We start from the raw sequence: 19,657 nt of genomic DNA, 5'->3' as shown, positions 1-19,657 counted from the left end.
TTTCAGGACCAAGGCAAGCAAGTGACCCGTGCTCCGCCCCAGACCACACAGCTGCGGGTGCTCAGAGATGCCAGGGAGTCAAAGCAGCCCCCACCGCCAGGAGCACAGCACTGACAAAAGCAGGAGGCTCCCGCCCAGCGTCTTGGGCTCAAAGTGATGAGGGGAACCGGGTCATGCAAGGGATGCTCACCAGGTAGGAAGAAAACCCGTCGTTCTTTGTACGGTCCAGGCTGAATCCAATCTAAGAGGGGGTGGAAAGGGCAGAGGTAAGTGTCCACGCAGAGCTTTGGCATCCACACCTTGCTTACTCAAGGAGCAGAAAAGGCGTTTCTTTGGCCTAGCCTTCTCTTGGTCTTCTGAGCATTCATTTTGTAAGAAGCAACCCCAGTTACGAAAAATTATTCAAGAATTACAACTTAAGTGTTAAAAAATAAAACTATCTGATGCCCGCCCCCAAGTTTAATTTTCTCTACATTGGGATACTTCATATTTAAGGGGGGGGGGGGGTTGAAGCTCTCATCTACACAACAGAAACGGGTAAAGCCCTTGACCTCCTGGAAGGCACTTACGGTTGTGTCCTTGTCCGTGGCTCCTTCAGGTTCATTCACTGAAAGGCTACTGACATTAACCACCATGTACCCGTCCTTGAAGAATCCAAAGGTGTTCAGATGAACCTTATGCCTCACATCGTCCTAGAAAGATTTGCCGTGGTGGAATGAGTCAAAGGGAGAAGTTAACTTGATTTATCTAACCGATTTATTGCTTGAAAAACTACAGTATCTAGCTAGCTAGCTCACGTTTCCATGTATTTGGCAATATGTACAATACATATACCTTCCTGCTCCAAAAGCTGAAGCAGACTCATCAGAAATTCATAAGATATCAACAGTTTTGCAGAAAGAGGCATACAATAGATTCCATTCATCCCCGTGCATTTGTAAGGGCCCCAGGGGCAGACTTGGTGGTCAAGCGGAATGTGACTGCCCGGGAAGGAGGAACAATGTTTTAGTCATCCTCACAAGCTTCCCGCTGCCACAAGGCCTGGCATCAGGAGGCACTCAAAACGTGATGGGGGAGGGGAGGGGGGGAGGGGAAAAGTGGCCAAAGGTGCTCCGAGAATACACTCACTTATATAAATCTTCCTATGAGAGTTTTATGCACCTACCCGGCTCCTCCCACTGCGGGACGATGAAGGACACCTGACATTATTTTTCTGACCTACGATACAATTTTTTAACATCTGCATCTAAAATGGTGTCACACACGATGGGGTTTCAGGAAACAAAGCCTTATGCAGCAGGAATCCGGACACTGGCCGGGTGGAGGGCGATGTCTCGGACACAGGACAGCCCTGAGATCTGCTGAAACTGCGACACGTGGGCAGGTGCTACCACGGCCGCCTGAAGCCATCTCAAAGTTGGGATTCCAATCTCAACCAAGTCAATACATTTTAAGGCCAAAAGAACAAAAGCTCTAGGGAACACTTCTAAAACGGAGGCTCCATGAAGACAGTGCATATTGGGTAAGTCAGGAGTTTTATGTTGAGAATCACGTGCCTAAATCTGAGCACCTTCAGAAGCTAACAGTTATTAATTAGGAAGCTTCTAGATGCAAGGCACTAAGCCGAGCACTTTTCTAAATCCTGCATTTGGTTCTTCCTCCAATCTGCACAGTCCTTTTTGTTACTGTTTGCTTCTGGCTCATGTTTTTTAATTCTACCCTTTGTCTCTTCCAGTTTTACACATAAACTACGTTACAATCCACTGAGATGCTCTGGGGGCTCTAATTCTGCTTCCGGTGTTCTCTGTGGGCTTTCACAGCCGGCTCTTTCTTCGCGTGAGTGCTAATTTTCTCTCTAGACTTGGGTCTCCCGGACATCAGAGGGAGTCTAAAATCGCAAACCCCAAAGGCCTCGGAGGAGAGGCTGTGGATCAGTCTACAGCATTCAAATCATAAACTGGGGGCGCCTGGGTGGCTGGCTCGGTTGAACGTCGGACTTCGGCCCGGGTCACGATCTTGCCATTCGTGAGTTCGGGCCCCGCGTCGGGCTCTGTGCGGACGGCTCGGAGCCTGGAGCCCGCTTTGGATTCTGTGTCTCCCTCTCTCTCTGCCCCTCCCCTGCTTGCACTCTCTCAAAGATAAATAAACATTAACATTTTTTTCAAAAAATCATAAACTGTAACCCCCTACACGATAGCTAAAACACTTACTTTGCTGCCATTAGGAGGGTTATGTTTCCTAGCCCACTCATCAATTCAAGGACTATAGCTCTGAGGGTCCTATAATATTAGGGGCTAAGGAGAGGGACACAGCTCCAGCCACACCCTGACCACCCCAGCCCCTCTGCCTCCTTGCACCCAAGGCTTTGGCTCCAGAGGTTGCAGCTTCCCCACCCCCACCGTCTTTTTTTTTTTTTTTTTTTGGCCTCTAGGAGTTTCCCTAATTTTCCTAGGAGCCAGCCGTGCATTTAGAGAACGTCGCTGGACTCCCACTCCCGGGTGGGACAGAGTAGCCTGCGGCACACGGGAACTCCCAGGGAGGACAAGAGAAGCAGAGAAGATATTAGAAGTCATCCGCTGGAAGGCTCGACCACAAAACCCAAAATGCCAAGGCTCACATCCTTTTTCAGGATTCTAAGAGAATGATGTGAGTGCCTCTTTTCTCAATGCTCCCGAAGGCACAAGACTAGCACAGTCCTAGATGCACGGGAGAGAAATCAGTTCAACTCCATGAGACGGACGCCTCAGGACACTGCGGTTTCAGGCTCTGGCAGGATCCCCAGAGACAGAATGAATAAACAAATTCCTGCCCCGAGCGGAGCCTCACAACAGAACACTAAGCTGAAGGAGGCCGCCGTAGGTACGATCCATTCAAACACAGGGCAATTGTCTATGGGAATAGAGTCAGGTGAGGGGGATCCTTGGCAGGAAGAGACTTCAGCGGCTACAGGAGGGGGTCGGAAGGAGCTTCCGGAAGCGCTTGGTGACACTCTTGTGGTTGCACAAGTGTGTTTATTTACGTTGTGGAAATTCACCAAGTTATGAGCCAATAATGACTATTTTTTAGCATGTGTATTCTACACGAAGGTTTAAGTCCTACAAGTATGCTTGTTCTGATTTATCCAGCATTTAGATGCTACGTGGCAAAATGGAAGCCTGGTTAAAAAAAAAAAAAAATGCTTAACTCATCCAGTCCACCAAAGATATTTTCTGCGTGATTGGGGGAAAATGTTTCAATAGCAAGCTTAGAACAGTTGTTTTTCTATTTAAACATTACATTCCTTTATTGTTTTTTCTCACTTTTATATTAGCATTTCACTTGATAAAACACTGCCACAAAATACATGTTTTTGAATCATTTTATTTTTGCTTTTTATTTAGAGAGAGAGCGTGCGTGTGCACGCGCGAGTGGAAGAGGGCCAGAGGGAGGGAGGGAGAGAGAGCATCCCAAACGGGCTCCACGCTATCAGCGCAGAGCCTAACACGGGGCTCGATTCCATGAACTGCGAGATCGTGACCTGAGCCGAAATCAAGAGCCGGACGCTTAACCGACTGAACCAGCCAGGTGCCCCTCCATTATTGTTTAAATTATGGTAAAAATACACAAATCATCATATTTAACATACACTATGGCTACTTATAATGCAGAAACCACATTTTGAGAAATACTCCTCTAAAATCTCCAAGTTTCCTTTCAAACATTCGTTACAGCATCGTAACTCCACATTTTCCACACCTTTCGAGAAACGGGTTATGGGCCGAGGGCTTTCCCAGGGCATCCCATCCTCACCCAGCCCAGTGTAATTCAGGGCGGCAGCTCCACGGTAGAGACGCAGACACAGGTTCAGGGGTGAAATCGTGGCCCAAGACAACAGAGACTATCAGTGGTAAAGCTGGGATTGCAACACAGATCTGACGCGAAAGCCATTTTCACCCTACTGCCTCCCAATATGCAAAGGTAATCACGACATGATATTAAATGCAAACTGGACAACCTAGAAGAAATGGACAAATTCCTAAAAACACACAACTTCCCAAGGCTGACTCCTAAAGAAAGAGAAAATCTGAACAAACTAATAATGAGTAAGGAGACCAATCAAACAGGAAAAAGAGTTAAGGCAAAATTAATAGCAACCCCTCTCAACTTCTTCCAAACAAACCAAAGAGGCAGGAGCATGTCCAAAGCCATTTTACAAGGCCAGCTTTATCCTGAAACCAAAGCCATATAAGGACACTACAAGACAAGAACAGTAGAGGCCAATATCCCTGATGAACGCAGACGAGAAACTCCGTAACACGAGACCGCCAAACTGAACTCAACAGCACACGGAAGGATCATCCGCCATGATCAAGCGGGATTCACCCCTAGGATTGCAAGGATGGCTGAATATATGCAAATCAATAAATGTGATACATCACAATAACAAAATGAAGGGAGAAAAAAATCCTATGATCACCTCAATAAATGCAGAAAAAGTAGTCAACAAAAATACGACATCATTTCATGATAAAGACCCTCAACAAATCAGGTGCAGAAGGAACGCACCTCAGTATAAAAAAGGCCGTATAAATGACAAGCCCAGAGCTAACATCATCCTTAACAGTGAAAAGCAGAAGATTTGTCCTCTAAGCTCGGGAACAAAATAAGGTTCCCCACTGTTACCATGCTTATTCAACACAGTACTGGCAGTCCTGGCCAGAGCGATCAGGCATGAAAAACAAATAACAGGCATCGAACTACAAAGGAAGATGTAAAACTGTCACTATTTACAGATGGCATGCTATTTTATATAGAAAACAATAAGCTTCCACTGTTAGAACTAATACGTGAATTCCTTGAAGCTGCAGAATACAAAAATCAATAGCACTGAGGTTGGTCAAGCGTCTGACTCTTGGTTTCGGCTCAGGTCACGATCTCACGGTTCGTGCATTTGAGCCCCGCATCGGGCTCTGTGCTGGCATCTCGGAGCCTACTTGGGATGCTCGGCGTCTCTCTCTCTCTCTCTCTCTCTCTCTCTCTCTCTGCCCCTCCCCCACTCATACTGTCTCTGTCTCTCTCAAAATAAATAAACTTAAAAAAAAAATCAGTGGCATCTCCATACACTAGCAACAAAGCATCTGAGAGAGAGAGAGAAAAAAGATTTTACAAGCATCAAAAGCAATAAAATACTTAGGCATAGGTTTAACAAAGGAAGTGAGTGATCTATATATACCCTGAAAACCATAAAAACAATGATGAGAGAAACTGAAGACAGAAATCAATGGAAAAATAATCTGTGTTCATGGATCGGAAGACTTACGATTGTAAAAATGTCAATGCTATCCAAAGCAACTTACGCATTCAACGTCAACCCTACTAAAATGCCAACGGCATTTTCCATAGAAGTAGACCAAACAACCCCAAACTCCTATGGGACCACAGAAGACCCCAAATAACTAAAGCAAAGTTGAGTAGAACAAAGCTAGAGGCATCACACTGCCTGGTTTCAAAGTCTACTGCGAAGCCACCGTGATCCAAACGGTGTGACAATGGCACGAAAACAGAGGCCGACGGAACAGGACCCAAGGGGCCCAGAAATAAATCCACACACGTATGTCCAACGGATCTTTGACCAAGTGGAGGACAGTCCCCACCGCAAATGGCGTTGGGAAAACTAGATCTCTTCACGCACAAGAATAAACCGGACCCTTTCCCACTCCATGCACACACACACCAGTTCAAAATGGACTGAAGACTTAAACGTAAGATTATAAACTGTAAAACTACTAGTAGAAGAAAACATATGAAAAAGCTTCTTGATGCTGGTCTGGGCAATGACTTATTGGGTAAAACCCAAAAGCACAGGCAACCAAAAAAAACAGCAAAAACAGACAAATGGGGATTGCATCAAACTGAAAAGCTTCTGCACAGGAAAGAAAACAAGAGAGTGAAGAGACAACATTTTGAAAGGAGAGAAAATATTTGCAAATCATATATCTGATACTGGGCTAATACCCAAAATACATGAGGAACTCAACTCAACAGCAAAACAAAAAAAAAAAAAACCCAAAAAACCCGAATAACCTGACTTAAAAATGGGCAAAGGATCGGGGCACCTGGCAGGGCTCAGTCAGTTAAGCGTCTGACTTCGGCTCAGGTCATGATCTCACGGTTCTTGAGTTCGAGCCCCGCATTGGGCTCTGTGCTGACAGCTCGGAGCCTGGAGCCTGCTTCCGATTCGGTGTCTCCCTCTCTCTCTGCCCCTCCCCTGCTCATGCTCTCTCTCTCTCTTCCTCTCTCCCTCTCTCCCTCTCAAAAATAAACACAAAATGGGGCGCCTGGGTGGCTCAGTCGGTTAAGCGTCTGACTTCGGCTCAGGTCATGATCTCGCAGTCAGTGAGTTCAAGCGCCGCGTCGGGCTCTGTGCTGACAGCTCAGACCCTGGAGCCTGTTTCAGATTCTGTGTCTCCTTCTCTCTGACCCTCCCCTGTTCATGCTCTGTCTCTCTCTGTCTCAAAAATAAATAAATGTTAAAAAAAATTTAAAAAAAAATAAACACAAAAAAAATTAAAAATAAAAAAAGTGTTCAGTATTACCATTTGCCAGTATCATGTGTACGACCTGCACCTAACCTAACCTCCGTGTTAAGTTATCGCGTCACTGTGTCAAATAAGGTGTGTGTGGAAGGCATTGTACAAACTCTGTTTTACTATACAAACCGTAGACACATGGGCACTTTGAAACTGGAAGGAACCAGGAAGGTCATCCATTCTAATTATTCATTCAACTTCATTTGATTCGATGCAGTGTAAATAAACCAACATTCACATGATACCACTAATGGCTGAGGCCCCAAACGTGAAAAATACTCAGTCCCAGAAAAAACTGACTATAGTCGGTTCTGAGTGCAAAGGGATACAAAAAAAACACTCCTTCCAGACCTGGGTACTCTGGGACAAATGCCCCATCTGTTCCGTAACTCCTATGCCAGAGTGCTCCAGCCGGCGTCTGGGGAGGAGGTAGGAGTGAGTCAGAATCGTGACATTTCTCCCTCCAGACACTCTCCTAGGAGGAGCAGTGAGGTCAGTCTGACTGGATGAGGAAGCAAACAGGAGACACAAGGCAGGGCGGGTGCCAGAGTAGGGTGAGAATGACAATATCAGACACAAAGAAGATTTAATTACATTTTCAACAACCACACTTTTTTTTTTTTGGTAAGATTTTAAGGTAAGCTCTACACCCAACATGGGGCTCGAACTCACAACCCTGAGATCAAGAGTCTCGTGCTCCAACTAAGGCAGCCAGAAGCACCCGCCCCCATTAATTCTGTTAGCACTGACACAGCAGTAATGTCTGTTTCCCCAAGGATTTCAGAGACTGCAAACACTTGACCTTGTAGCCAGTACTATGCTAAGAGCTTTATCTACCAGCACTCATTTTTTTTTTAGGTTTATCTGTTCATTTTGAAAGAGAGAGAGTGAGCGAGCATGGAGGGAGGGGCAGAGAATCGCAAGCGGGCCTCCGCTGTCAGCACAGAGCCTGACACAGGGCTCGATCCCACAAACCCTGAAATTATGACCTGAGCCGAAACCAAGAGTCAGATACTCAACCAACTGAGCCACCCGGGCACCCCTACCGCCACTCATTCTTATCGCCAACACTACAAGGCAGGTGTTATTATGTCCGTTTTATAGACGAGGAAATAGAGGCTCAGAGTGGTAAAACTTGCTTAATATCATAACGTCAGTAGGCGACAGAGCCAGTATTCAAACTCAGGTTTGTTTAAACCCCAACCTATGGTTTTGGCCGCCTCATACTTATTACAACCAACCAACCAGTCTATCTTTTGTTTGTTTTGCATTTTTTATTATAGGAAATTTCAAACCATCGACTCACGATCCACTTTGTTCTTCTGTACTTCTCCCCACCCCCAATCTCATCTAAATAGGATCTCACTCCAATCAATAGATTGGATTCAACAGAATCAAATCCTAGACGTGCTATCATTTCATCCATTAATATTTCAGTGTATGTTTGATGAGAACGTCTTTAAAAAACATAACCATGATAATATGGCATATTCCTAACCACAATAAACTGCTTATCAAGTTAGGTAAACAAGACTGTTCATCCACGAGACGTTTACAGGAACATAAAACACAGGACTGTTCTCAGGTACTTATCTCTATGGCTGGTTGTAAACTCCTGCTCTCCTAGTCGACTTTTATTATCTGAAATCAGTGGAAACACAATTACAATCTCCAAGGTACTAATGCAAATAAGGACCTAAGCATTACTCTGATGACAGTGATGAAGAAACAATCTAAAAAAACGGGTAGTTAATTTGTTACAGAGGATCCAATTAGAGAAAATGTGGCACCGGCCGATTAGTCTGAGTTATTTCAGATTATTCTAAATGGGTCGTCTCTATTTTCAATAAACTACTTGTAAAATTAAAACTTCATCGTATCGCTATCAAAGTTCTAAACCAAAACTTTACCCAAAAAGTACACTTTAAAATGTGCGGTTTCAGGGCATGATTATGGATGCGTACATTTCCCCTCTTCTTCCTGTTTTCTGTTTGCACACACCTTTATTTTTACCACCACCAAAGTTTTCCTCGCATTTAAGAATGCATACACGCCGAGAAGTAAACTCGCATTGAAATAAGTTTTCCTAAAATTTCTGGCTTACAGAGAAAGTCTGAAACTAAAAGACAATAAACACGCTTGAGATCCTGAACGTCACCAGGAGTCAACACGAAATGGCACCTTTCTCTTATCAGGTTGGTAGAAGTTAAGACCTACAACATGATGCCTTGTGACGTACGTGTGCAAATGAACACCAAACACTTACACGCCACTTGGCGGTAGCGTGAACTGACAGAACCTTGTACACACAGGGCTCTTTGGTACCTTCCATTTAAAGTAATCCCATGCCGGGGCGCCTGGGTGGCGCAGTCGGTTAAGCCTCCGACTTCAGCCAGGTCACGATCTCGCGGTCCGTGAGTTCGAGCCCCGCGTCAGGCTCTGGGCCGATGGCTCGGAGCCTGGAGCCTGTTTCCGATTCTGTGTCTCCCTCTCTCTCTGCCCCTCCCCCGTTCATGCTCTGTCTCTCTCTGTCCCCAAAAAAAAAAAAAAAACGTTGAAAAAATAAAGTAATCCCATGCCTAGGAATCTACCCCCACAGAAATACTAGAGCTGAAATATAAAGATATTTCTACAAGAATATTCAAAGCAGCTCTGTTTACAATAGCTAAAATCAAGCAGTCAAAATGCAGTATACATTTCTGTCAGCAAACAAATGATTTCTATCAATGCTGAGTCCTCTTTACAATGAAGAATTATCACAGTGGTTAAAAAGAAGGATGTAGGCCTGCGTATCCCAACATTTGAGAAAAGACTGCAAGAGAGGGGCGCTTGGCTGGCTTATTCAGTAGAGCAAACACTTGATCTCAGGGTCGTGAGTTCAAGCCCCCTGCTGGGCAGGGAGCCTACATACATACATACATGATAAATAAATAAATAAATAAATAAATAAATAAATAAATAAATAAATAAAGCGAGCCTGTAATATAATAAAGAAAAAGATGGGGTGCCCAGGTGGTTCAGTTGGTTAAAAGTCTGACTCTTGATTTTGGCTCAGGTCATGATCCTCGGGTTGTGGGATCAAGCCCTGCATCGGGCTCCGGGCTAAGCGTGGAAACCTGCTTGGGATTCTTTGTCTCCCTCTCTCTGCCTGCACCCCCGCCCCCCCCTCCTCCGCAAATAAACAAGTAAACATAAAAAAAAAAAAAGAAAGAGCCAAGGCCATTCATTGAACAGGCACTGCCCTAGGCTGTGAGAATGGGGCACTGAGCGAGGTGAAGAGAAAGTCCTGCCTTGTTGAGCTTCCAGTCTAGTGGAGAGAGGAGACGAGAACACACGCACTGTGAAGGCCACGGTCTATCAGTCCGAGCTTCACTGAGAAGGCACCGTGGTGAGGGCACAGGCCATGCAGACGTCAGCGGGAAGGATGTTCTGGACCTTGGCACGGAGCTCGGTGGACTGAGGACAACAAGACACCGCTGTGGCTGGACTTTGGCTTAGAAGTCACCGAGAGGCAGGGCAGGGCGCCTGGGTGGCTCAGTCAGTTGGGCATCCGACTTTTGACTTCAGTTCGGGTCATGATCTCGCGGTTCATGAGGGTTCGAGCCCCGCATCAGGCTCTGTGTTGACAGCACGGAGCCTGTTGGGGATTCTTTCTTCCCCCTCTCTTTCTGCCTCTCCCCTACTCGTGCTATCTCAAAATAAATACATTTCTAAAAAGTAAAAAAAAAAAAAAAATTTTTAAATGTTTATTCACTTTTTGAGAGACAGAGACAGAGTGTGAGCAGGGCAGGGGCAGAGAGAGAGAGAGGGAGACACAGAATCGGAAGCGGGCTCCAGGCTCGGAGCCATCGGCCCAGAGCCCGACGCGGGGCTCGAACTCACGGACCGCGAGATCGTGACCTGGCTGAAGTCGGACGCTTAACCGACTGCGCCACCCAGGCGCCCCATCAAATGTAACTTCTAAAAATTATAAATGACAGGGGTGCCTGGCTGGCTCAGCTGGTAGAGTGTGCGACTCTCAATCTTGGGGTTGTGAGTACGAGCCTCGTGTTGGGTGTGGAGCCTACTTAAAATTTAAAAACAACTGTTTTAATTAATAATATATTTTTAAAAATATAAAAATTTCCCCTACATTAGGGAAAAAAAGAGCCAAAGCCAAAGGAAAAAAAGGTACCTCCGTTTCACCGATGTGTGAAAACCATTCAGAATTTGGAGATTTTCCTCTAATCTATTTTAATGGAATTTAATGTACTGTTACTTCACTAGTTCACTGGTTTTTAAAATTGTTTTCAGTTTAGTTTTTAGAGGGAGATAGAGCAAGCGGGCACGTGCAAGGAAGGAGGGACAGAGAGAGAGAGAGAGAGAGAGAGAGAGAGAGACAGAATCCTAAGCAGGCTCTCAATGGTCAGCACAGAACCCGGCACAGGGCTCGATCTCACGAACCGTGAGATCATGACCTGAGCTGAAATCAAGAGTCGGACGCTTAGCCAACTGTGCCACCCAGGCGCCCCGCAGAACAGAGTTATTACAAAAGACTAGAACTCAAGAGTCAGATGAAAGAAATGCGGGAAGGAAGGGGCGCAAAGCTTCCCCGCCACTCCCCCCTCACCCCCACAGGCCTGCCACCCCAGAAGCTCCTCACCTACTTTACCATCAGTTATTGTGAATTATAAAGCCTGTACGTGGTCAGAGAAAACATAAGTGAACCGTGTAGAAAAGTAGCTGCAACCTTACCACTCAGGGATAAGTCATGATAACGGTTCGGGGTTTTCCTTTTGATCTAAGAAAATGTAAAACGCATACTTCAGATATCAGAGCTCTGAACTGGTACTCAGCAACCAAATACCATGTTAGAGGAGCACCCGGCTGGCTGGGTTGGAAGAGGTACAACTCCTGATCTTGGGGTGGAGAGCTGGAGCCTCACGCTGGGTGTAGAGGTTACTAAAAATAAATAAACCAACTGGGTCTCATGGTTTGTGAGTTCGAGCTCTACATCGGGGCTCGGTGCTGTCAGCGTGGAGCCCGCTTCAAATCTTCTGTGTGTGTGTGTGTGTGTGTGTGTGTGTACACACACACACACACACACACGCACACATGTCAGAAAGGTATAAGCACAGCCACAATGTATAATCTTGCTGTTTGGTGGCATCCATAACAAGATCAGGCGTGTAGGGCTGAGCGCTCACAAGCCCACCACCCAGGTTCAGGGAATTTCTACTTTAAAAAAAAAAATTTTTTTTTTAATGTTTGTTTATTTTTGAGAGAGAGACAAAGCGCAAACAGGGGAGGGGCAGGCTCCAGGCACTGAGCAGTCGAACCCATGATCCACGACATCATGACCTGAGCAGAAGTTGGACACTCAACCGACCGAGCCACCCAGGCGACCCAGAGAACTTCTACTTTAACGAACATGGCAACGATACCTTTTCTAGCAACAAGTGTTCACTTGAGAAAAACTGGGACACAGAAATGCACTCATTCCGTCATTCGACAAACGCCTGCTGAAGCCCCACCGCGTGTCGGGCACTGGGCGTCAGCGGTCAGCCGGACAAGCGAGCCTGCGGCCTCCGGGGCCTCCCCATCCTCCTAGTTGTAGAAAAGTAAAAGGAGTAACAACAAATACCCAGTTCCCCCGCTCTCCAGGCTTATTAGATGCCTATGTTGCAGCTGCTTTGGATTCACAGGAAGGGAGGGTGTGAAGAAGGGAAAATAAAACACTGGTGACAAAGAAAAATGCCTTCGTCCCTCTGTCGAACCCTCGTCCCCTCTCATCCCCCCTCCCTGTGCTCATGAACTGATTAGGTGCCTTCCTGCTCTCCCTTTGAAAGAACTTTTACTACGGGGGCGCCTGGGTGGCTCAGTCATTAGGCGTGCGACTTCGGCTCAGGTCATGGTCTCACAGCTCGAGTTCTGGCCCCGCATCGGGCTCTGTGCTGACAGCTCCGAGCCTGGAGCCTGCTTCCGATTCTGTGTCTCCCTGTCTCTCCGCCCCCCACCCCCCTGCTCGTTCTGTTTCTCTCTGTCTCTCAAAAATAAATAAACGTTAAAAAAAATAATAATAACATTACCCTTACTAGATATATCTATCCATATCCGTAAACATCATACAGTATCATTCAGTGTTTTAAAACTTTGGATACAAGGTGTCATAACGTAGAAGCACATCTGTAACTTGCATTTTCAGACAACACTGTTTTTGAGGACCCATCTGTGTTGATACATTTATCATGCTCCGGGTCCCACTTTACCGGCTTATATTTCACCACACGTACATCACAGGAAGACCGGTCCAGCTTCAAATTTTCTGGCCTTTCGATGGTGCAGAAGGAATACATACGCGGTAGAAACCGGACTTTGAGGTTTGGATTTGGCTCTCTTCCCAGGCTAGAGGTGTGCACGATCCTCTCTCGGGATGCTGGGCGGTGGCAGCGGCCGCGGCTCTCAGGCAGCCCCGCGGTCACAAGCGTAACCGACCCCTACACGGACGACGGTTCTGTTTGTCGCTTTCAGGACGGTATTCGGTACATTACACGAGGCATTCGGCACTTTGGTATAAAACAGGCTCGGTGTGAGGTGATTCTGCCCAGATGTAGGCAAATGTAAGTGTTCCGGGAGTTGAAGGTGGGCCAGGCTAGGCTCTGATGATCAGGAGGGTAGGCGTATCAAGGCATTTTCAACTTACAGTGGGTTTATCGGGACATAGCTCGATCGTAAGTCGAGGAACATCGGTATATCCATTTCCCCATCCGCGTACATTCAGGGAATTTCCAACCTTTTGCCATCACAATGCTGTCGTGAACATCCCTGTACGTGCCTTCTTACACATATCTGTGCAGAGATCGGGAGTACATGCGTACGCCCAGGCGTGAACATTCTGGGACACAGAATGTGCACATTTTCAATTTGCCAGAAACTGCCAAAGGGATCTCCAAGGTATAGGAGAGCTTCCTCCTTACATCCTCACCGAACCTTGACGTCAGGCATTCCATTTTGCGGACACTAATTCAGCTGCATTTCCTGATACTTCAGGAATTTGGGGCACCTGTTTCTTTTTTTATTAAAAAAAAAATTTTTTTTTTAATGTTTATTTTGGAGAGAGAGAGGCAGAGAGAAAGAGAGACACAGAATCTGAAACGGGAGTGTGCTTCAGATTCTGGGTCTCCCTTTCTCTTTCTGCCCCTCCCCTGCTCACACACTCAAGCACTCTCTCTTTCTCTCAAAAACAAATAAACATTAAAAAAAAAAAAAAAGCCACTCATAATCCCTAATGAAAACTACTATGTTGGTGTGCTTTCTCCTTTTTTCCTCCCTGTAACAATAATTGTTTTCTACGGACGATCCCGTTCCTTGGACTAAATATCAGGATATAAGCAGTGTTTTTGCTTTAACTTCCTCAACAATTTCACATTAAATTGTTTTCACATATAAAGCAAGTAGAATAATGATGCTTCAGTTTAGTTGTTCTCATGAACTGAACTTGAGAGGGTAAGTACAGTAACACTTAACTGAGCTGGCTCAAGGTCACCTACCTGGCCACTTCGTTTTAAACAGCTCACCAACTGGCAGTGAGACTGTGTGGGCCCGTAAATGTGTTCTATTTGGCTAAAATGGTGGGTTTTGGTTTTTTAACTTCAATTAGTTGCTGGCTAATTTCACATAAAAGGCGAAATTTCTAGGTTTTCTTGGGGGCGGGGGGAGAAAACCCACAAGACCCACTATGTCTGGGCCACATTCCAGTGCAGCAAAAGCAGAGAAGCAGCCCCCTGTAGAAGGAACAGGTGCCCCTCAGCCGGCCGTGCCCCCCGGGGTCCCCTGGAGCCAGCCTGCTCACAGTTTCTAGCTGGCTTCTAGCAGCATCTAAATCGGTGACCTCAGATTAAAACAAACATCACATCTCAAAGGTAAGCCACAGTGCCTTTCAGCAAAAGGCACCCACAATCAATTTCTCTACTCCAGAGAAAAACAAGAATAACACCATCTACCATCCTGTCCCTTGCCTGCCTACTATTAATGCTAGGAAACATTCCCGTAAGAAGCTTAATATCTGAATGTTTGGCTCACTGTATTTAGGCAGCAACTCACAAAAGGAATGCGGTCCAATTTCCTCAAAGAAGCAAAATTGTGACAGCTAAGCATACACGAGAGAAAAACCACAAAAAGCTGAAAGAGAATGCAAAACAGAAACACAGAAACACAGAAATCTGGGGTCTTGGCAACCATGGCTTTCCTCGGGGACAGTCACTGAGGGGTGCTCACCCAGTGCAAGTGGGAAGACGGGAGGAGCCCCGGTCTTGGGTTCAGATTCTGTCACCTCCACTTCTGTAACCCAAGTTCTGTTTTCCCGATTTACAAAGTAGGAACGGTAACGTTTACCTCAAAGGGCTGTTATGAGGAGTCAATGAGCAAAAACATCCAATATTCAGCCCAGTCTTTGGCTTACGGGGGGTACTTTAATACCGAGTTGCTGTCACCACCACTTCAAACTTAGATTCTGTAGAACACCTGATTTCCAAGTGAGCCTAGAACATTGGACACCGGAGCAGGGTCCACCGTCTTGTGAACACGGCAGTCTCACATACTAGAGCCCTGGAGGCACACTGAAGAGGGACACGGGGTGCCCGGGGGGCTCGGTCGGCTAAGCGTCCGACTCCTGGTTTCGGCTCAGGTCACGATCCCACGGTTCGTGGGTTCGAGCCCTGTGTCAGGCTCTGTGCTGACAGTGTGGAGCCTGCTCGGGATTCTCTCTCTCCCTCTTTCTGTACCTCCCCTGCTCACTTTGCTCTCTCTCTTTCAAAATAAATAACCATTTAAAAAAAAAAAAAGATTTAAGACAACAATGAATGTGCCAACGGCATCTACCTCAGTGTCACGTTCGTCCCAGCTCCTTCGTGTCTCGCTCTGCGTTGCCTTGGATGGGCTGTTGGCTGCCTCGACCAAGCTCTCTGCAACGCTCACAAGGCCCACGTAACGGGTCTGACCTCACACTGCTGTTGCAAGAACACACTGCATCCTTTTCTATACCGCCCTGATCAATACTCTGGACAGACAAGGCTACCCACATTCATTTTACATACTGACCACGGTTCCGGAGGCTGCCTGGGAAGGGTCTGAGGTTTACCGGGACGGCCCCGCCCTGAGATGGGGCATGGCACGGAGGAGGAAGATGCTCTCTTAATTTCCCAAAACTCTTCAGAAAACTCTTGGGGGTGAGGGGGCCTCACAAAGCAGTCTGTGCAGTGGGGCTGTAGCCACTGGCTTAAGGAAGATCCACCATAGAAGGCTAATGCGACCGGGTTCTCGAGTATTTGTACAGAGAGGGACTGGACTTACGTACCGGGGATCACCGCTACGTCAAACTGCTAAAGATGTTCTCTGAAAGTTATTACTCAAAAACAGAGTAATAACGTGGGGCCCCTGGGTGGCTCAGTCAGTTGAGTGTCCACCTTCAGCTCGGGTCATGATCTCATGGCTCGTGGGTTCGGGCTCTGTCCTGACAGCTCAGAGCCTGGGGCCTGCTTCGGATTCTGTTGTCTTCCCCTTTCTCTGCCCCTCCCGTGCTTGCGCTTGGATTCTCTCTCTCTCTCTCAAAATAAATAAAAATTAAACACAGACACAGACACACACACACACACACACACACACACACACACACACAAAGTAATAACACATTGCCACGAAGGTAGAGTTTTGAAGTAAGGTTGCTACATATTGATGACTTTCGAGAGCTGCTGTCAGGATACCCACAGACTGGGCGGCTTAAAACAACAGAAACTTCTACTCCTACAGTTCTGGAGGCTACAAGTCCAAAATCAAGGCCTGGGCATGGCTGTTCTCCCTGGAAAGGTTCTAAGAAAAAAAATCCTCCCCGTGTCTTCTGTGCTTCTGGAGGCTGCTGGCAAGCCCTGGAGTTTCCTGGTTTACAGATACCTCACCGCAATCTCTGTTCTGTCTTCACATGGCCTTCTTCCTTCTGTGTGTGTCCCCTCTTCCTGTAAGGACACCGGTCGTGCTGGAATTAGGGCCCATCCTAAGCCAGCATGACCTAATCTGAACCACTCACTCCTGCGAACACCCCATTTCCAGACAAGGCCACATTCTGAGGTTCCAGGTAGACGTTCATTCTGGAGGGACACTTGTCACCGCAGCACATCTATCCATCTTCCTAATCATTCACAGTGAAGTGTTTCAGCGCCTACCTACCTGGCCCATGTAGATGTCATCCTTCAAGTAAAGAGGTGAAGGAAAAGAAAACCTGCTGGCTAGTCCAGAGAGTATTTTTTGACCCCAGCTTTTTTTCTACAAGTTAAAAAAGTAGTAAACTACATGTGAGGGTGCACTGGGGGGAGACCAAGAAGAAGAAGAAGAAGAAGAAGAAGAAGAAGAAGAAGAAGAAGGAGGAGGAAAAGAAGCAGCAGCAGCAAAAATGTATAACAGCAGCCGTGGAAGGGGCAGGGGCAGGAAAAGTGGAAAAAAGACAAAGCGGTCACTAGAATTTTCCAGGGCTGTCTTATTAAGAAACTCTACCGATCAAATACTTGATTCTTCCGTGCTAGTATTCTCGGAAGAAAGCAAACCAGCACACGTGCAGTGACGACAGTCACTGCAAAAGGGCACCTTATGTGCTCATATACACACATACCGAGGAACAGATACTCAATAGATCGTTGTACTTAAAAGGGATGAAACCCTGAGAGGCGCGTGTGAGAAACCATTTAAAGGGGCGCCTGGGCGGCTCGACGGTTAAGCGTGTGACTTCGGCTCAGGTCACGATCGTGCAGTTAGCGAGTTCGAGCCCGCGTCGGGCTCTGTGCTGACAGCTCAGCGCCTGGAACCTATTTCAGATTCTCTTGATTCCCTCTCGGTCTCTCTGCCCCTCCCCCACGCACTCTCTGGCTCCCCTCGAAAATAAACATTAAAAACAGACAAACAAACAGAAGCCATTTAAAGCATACACTGAAGTTAGGAGGCTAATTAAAAATGCCAGGTACCGGTGTTAAAAGAACCTTCCGAGTGTTATAGACCGTTCCGCTTCGGTGCATGAAAGTAGGCAGGAGAACGTATGAAAAATGAGGACGGGACGCGGGATCAGTCCGTATGTTCGCATTACCCAAGCCCAAACAAAATGGGAACCCGCTGCCTTCTGGCCAGGCCCACGAACCACAGGACGGCATGTGCTCAAGCCAAACTGGCGCTTCACTCTCTTGGTCTAATAGGAGGGACAAGAGTAATTCAGCTACGCAAATGGGTAATTACGCAGGAAGTGCCCTTCACACCCTGCAAAATACGCCGGTTGGATCATCAGATCCCCAAACTTAATCCTTCTACCTCAAATGCGAGTGGGAGGCAGAGGACGTGTGTTTACAGTCTGAGGATAAATACGCACGCCGCTCCCGTGTTCCCTGCCCGGCTACGAAGTCGTGTTAACAGGATTATCTCATCTTCCTCCTATGGCCTGTCAGGTGGTGGCACCAGTGTCCACCTTCATAACCTCTGCGAGCAACCTAGGTGTCACCTCCTCCTTCACCTCCACATTTGCCCAGCATTCGCCTTCTCAACGGCTAGTGGTCTGTTCCCTCTCCCCCCTCCTCCCCACAGCGCCCTACGCTCAGCCCTAATCTTGTACCCAGAGTCATCACTGGCTCCTATCGCTTCCGGTCCTGCCCCCCGATCACGTGCCCACAGAAACCTACCTAAAATGTACATTCGGTCACTCCCAACCTAAAGAAACTTCAGGGGCGCCTGGGTGGCTCAGTCGGTTGAGCGGCCGACTTCGGCTCAGGTCATGATCTCGTGGTCTGCGAGTTCGAGTCTAGCGACGGGCTCTGTGCTAACGGCTCGGAGCCTGGAGCCTGCTTTAGATTCTGTGTCTCCCTCTCTCTCTGTCCCTCCCCCACTCATACCCTGTCTCTCTCTCTGTCAAATAAACAATAAAAAAAAATTTTTTTTTAAATAAACATTCCATCTGTTCAAAGTTAGGAGTCAGAAAACAAACGTTTAGTGAATAAATGAATGGAAACCACCCATTATCCAGGAAAAGCTAATTTTATCCCGTATCTTAGGTTTATGAAGTCAAGAAGTATTAAAATACTTGAGAAAATTTTTCATCAATAGAGAAGTCTATACTACAACGCAGAATATGGAGGACCGTATCTATTTTCTTTGCTGGTCTGAAACTTCCATGCCTGGTCAGCCTGGGGGTAGGGATTACGCCTAATACATGTGATCCATAAATGTTTCCCGAGCAAATAAACGTCTAAGGAACAATACTTGTTTGCACTTAATACACTTTGCCTTGTGTGCCAAATTTGAGAAATACAACCAGATCTACTATACAATAAAACATATAACTTAATCAAGACAGTCCTACACTTTGACACCAGACAATGTAAAGATCAAATGCCAAATTGCTACGGTCCGAATGTTTGTTCTCCCCCAAAATTCGTATGTTGAAATCCTAATCCCCAAAGGTAATGGTATTAGGAGGGAGGTACTTATGTCATGAGGGCTGAGCCTTCATGAATGGGATTAGTGTTCTTGTAAGAAGAGACCCCACAGACATCCCTCACCCCTTCCACCGTTAAGGGCACAGTGAGTAGACACCCGCTAGGAACCAGGAAGACGGCCCTCACCAAAGCTAGCACCTCGATCTTGGATTTAGCCTCCAGACCTGTGAGAAATAAATTTATGTTGTTTATGAGCTACCCAGTGTGTGGTATTCTGTTACAGCAGCTTGAAAAGACTAAGACACAAATGAACACAGAGATATAAGCATCGGGCATCGATGGGGCAAACGTGACAGAAAGAAAATCGTACACTACGCCTCCCAGTGGAAGCACACAGCGCTAACTATGAAGCGGTCTTGCCAACAGAATCAAACCTCAACATGATCAAGCCTCTACATCCGATTAACAATTTAAAGGATAGATGAACACTGGCTGCTTCAGTCGGTAGAGCGTGAGACTCTTGATCTTGGGGGTCATGAGTTCAAGCCCCAGGTTTTGCCTAGAGCCTATGGAAGGAAGAATGAAGGAATGAAGGACGGGACAGGAGGGGAGAGGAGGGGAGGGGAGGAGGGGAGAGAGGGGGGG

General features: G+C 46.7%; 1 protein-coding gene across 1 annotated transcript in view; it reads right to left on the bottom strand.

Moving 5' to 3' along the window:
• Positions 1-19,657, bottom strand: part of GPR107 (G protein-coupled receptor 107) — a 69,751-nt gene that overhangs the window by 46,984 nt on the left and 3,110 nt on the right. The window contains exons 2-3 of the mRNA XM_049630215.1: positions 570-692; positions 191-241 (exon numbers count right to left, since the gene is read on the bottom strand). Coding sequence (XP_049486172.1) covers positions 191-241; positions 570-692 — 174 coding nt within the window. The remainder of the gene's footprint in view (positions 1-190; positions 242-569; positions 693-19,657) is intronic.

The sequence above is a fragment of the Panthera uncia genome, chromosome D4 (genome assembly GCF_023721935.1).
Source record: "Panthera uncia isolate 11264 chromosome D4, Puncia_PCG_1.0, whole genome shotgun sequence".
Taxonomy (NCBI): domain Eukaryota; kingdom Metazoa; phylum Chordata; class Mammalia; order Carnivora; family Felidae; genus Panthera; species Panthera uncia.
Note: the sequence above shows the minus strand (reverse complement) of the source record. Positions and strands in the feature narration are given on the sequence as shown.